At 44.3% G+C, this 1,263-nt stretch overlaps 1 protein-coding gene across 1 annotated transcript in view; it reads left to right on the forward strand.

Annotated features, from left to right (window-relative positions):
- Positions 1 to 1,263, forward strand: part of LOC107090938 (echinoderm microtubule-associated protein-like 6) — a 90,671-nt gene that overhangs the window by 79,605 nt on the left and 9,803 nt on the right. Inside the window, exon 31 of the mRNA XM_015384593.1 lies at positions 876 to 1,049. Within this exon, the coding sequence (XP_015240079.1) occupies positions 876 to 1,049 (174 nt within the window). The remainder of the gene's footprint in view (positions 1 to 875; positions 1,050 to 1,263) is intronic.

Here is a 1,263-nt window from a genome sequence, read left to right on the forward strand (position 1 = left end):
TCAACACTGGGAGGGACTCGTTCAACACTGGGAGGGACTCGCTCAACACTGGGAGGGACTCGCTCAGCACTATGAGGGACTCGTTCAGCACTGGTAGGGACTCGTTCAACACTGGGAGGGACTCGCTCAGCACTGGGAGGGACTCGCTCAGCACTGGTCTTTCATTATGGTCCCAGTGAGCCTGACTTCAGCAGCTCTGAGAACCTCAGAGAAAAGCTGGATCCCTGTTTTATCTTAATGGTCTGATGACGCGTTCAAGTTCCCTTTACATTTCCAGCTTTTAGAAACACTCACAGCAGGTTTTATTTGTTTTTGTTTATTTGTTCATGTGCGTTTTGGCCGGCCTTTTTTTCCCCGTGTCTCTCGCAACACGTCAGGTGACTTCAGTGAAATCCCAGGTAAAATAATCCGCCACCCGCCGCCTTTCCCATCACAGCAAACGCCCTGAAAACCAGAGACAACCAGAATGATGCTGATGTTTCACACCGGAGGTGTGTGTGACTTTTAGCCAATAGAACAAGACAATTTACATTTAAAATAGGAAAAAAACAATTGCATTGTCTTATTTCAAGTGCATATTATCCAATTATCCTTTTCTAAGAGTAAAAATATCTATTGCATTGGCAGAGCATCTTATTTACCTACTTAAATTAATGGTAAATAAACTTAATTTAAGAAAGGTTGACTTATTTCTAGATGGTTTTTGCAGTGCAGAGTAAATATGTTGGAAGTATGTTCTGGTCTGGTTCTCATGGTGTTTGTCAGCTGCTCACATCCTCCAACTGCTCGTATCGCTCTGAAGCTCTGCCATCATAGTTTGACCTCTGACCTCATTAAAGCTGACATCACATCCTGTGTGGTTTTTCCACATGCAGGTACCAATCCCTCTATCCATGTGTGGGACGCCATGAGCAAACAGACTCTGTCTGTCCTCCGCTCCTCCCACGCCAAAGGAGTCGGCTACTTGAACTTCAGCGCCACGGGGAAGCTGCTGCTGTCTGTCGGTGTCGAACCTGAACACACCATCACTGTGTGGCGTTGGCAGGAAGGTCTGGCTGCTTTGAAATTAACAATGAGGGTTTTAGGCATTTATTTATTCTTTATTCTTGTATTTTTTCCTTCAGCTTTGCTGTGTTAAATTCAATTTAGTTTATTTCTGTAGCGCCAATTAACAACCAGATCCTCCAGTCAGATTGATTCAAAGTTTTCTATCTAAGGAAAACCAGCTGATTGCATCGACTCATTGACTCTTCAGCAATCCCT

The sequence above is a fragment of the Cyprinodon variegatus genome, unplaced genomic scaffold (genome assembly GCF_000732505.1).
Source record: "Cyprinodon variegatus isolate N-32 unplaced genomic scaffold, C_variegatus-1.0 Scaffold317, whole genome shotgun sequence".
NCBI lineage: Eukaryota > Metazoa > Chordata > Actinopteri > Cyprinodontiformes > Cyprinodontidae > Cyprinodon > Cyprinodon variegatus.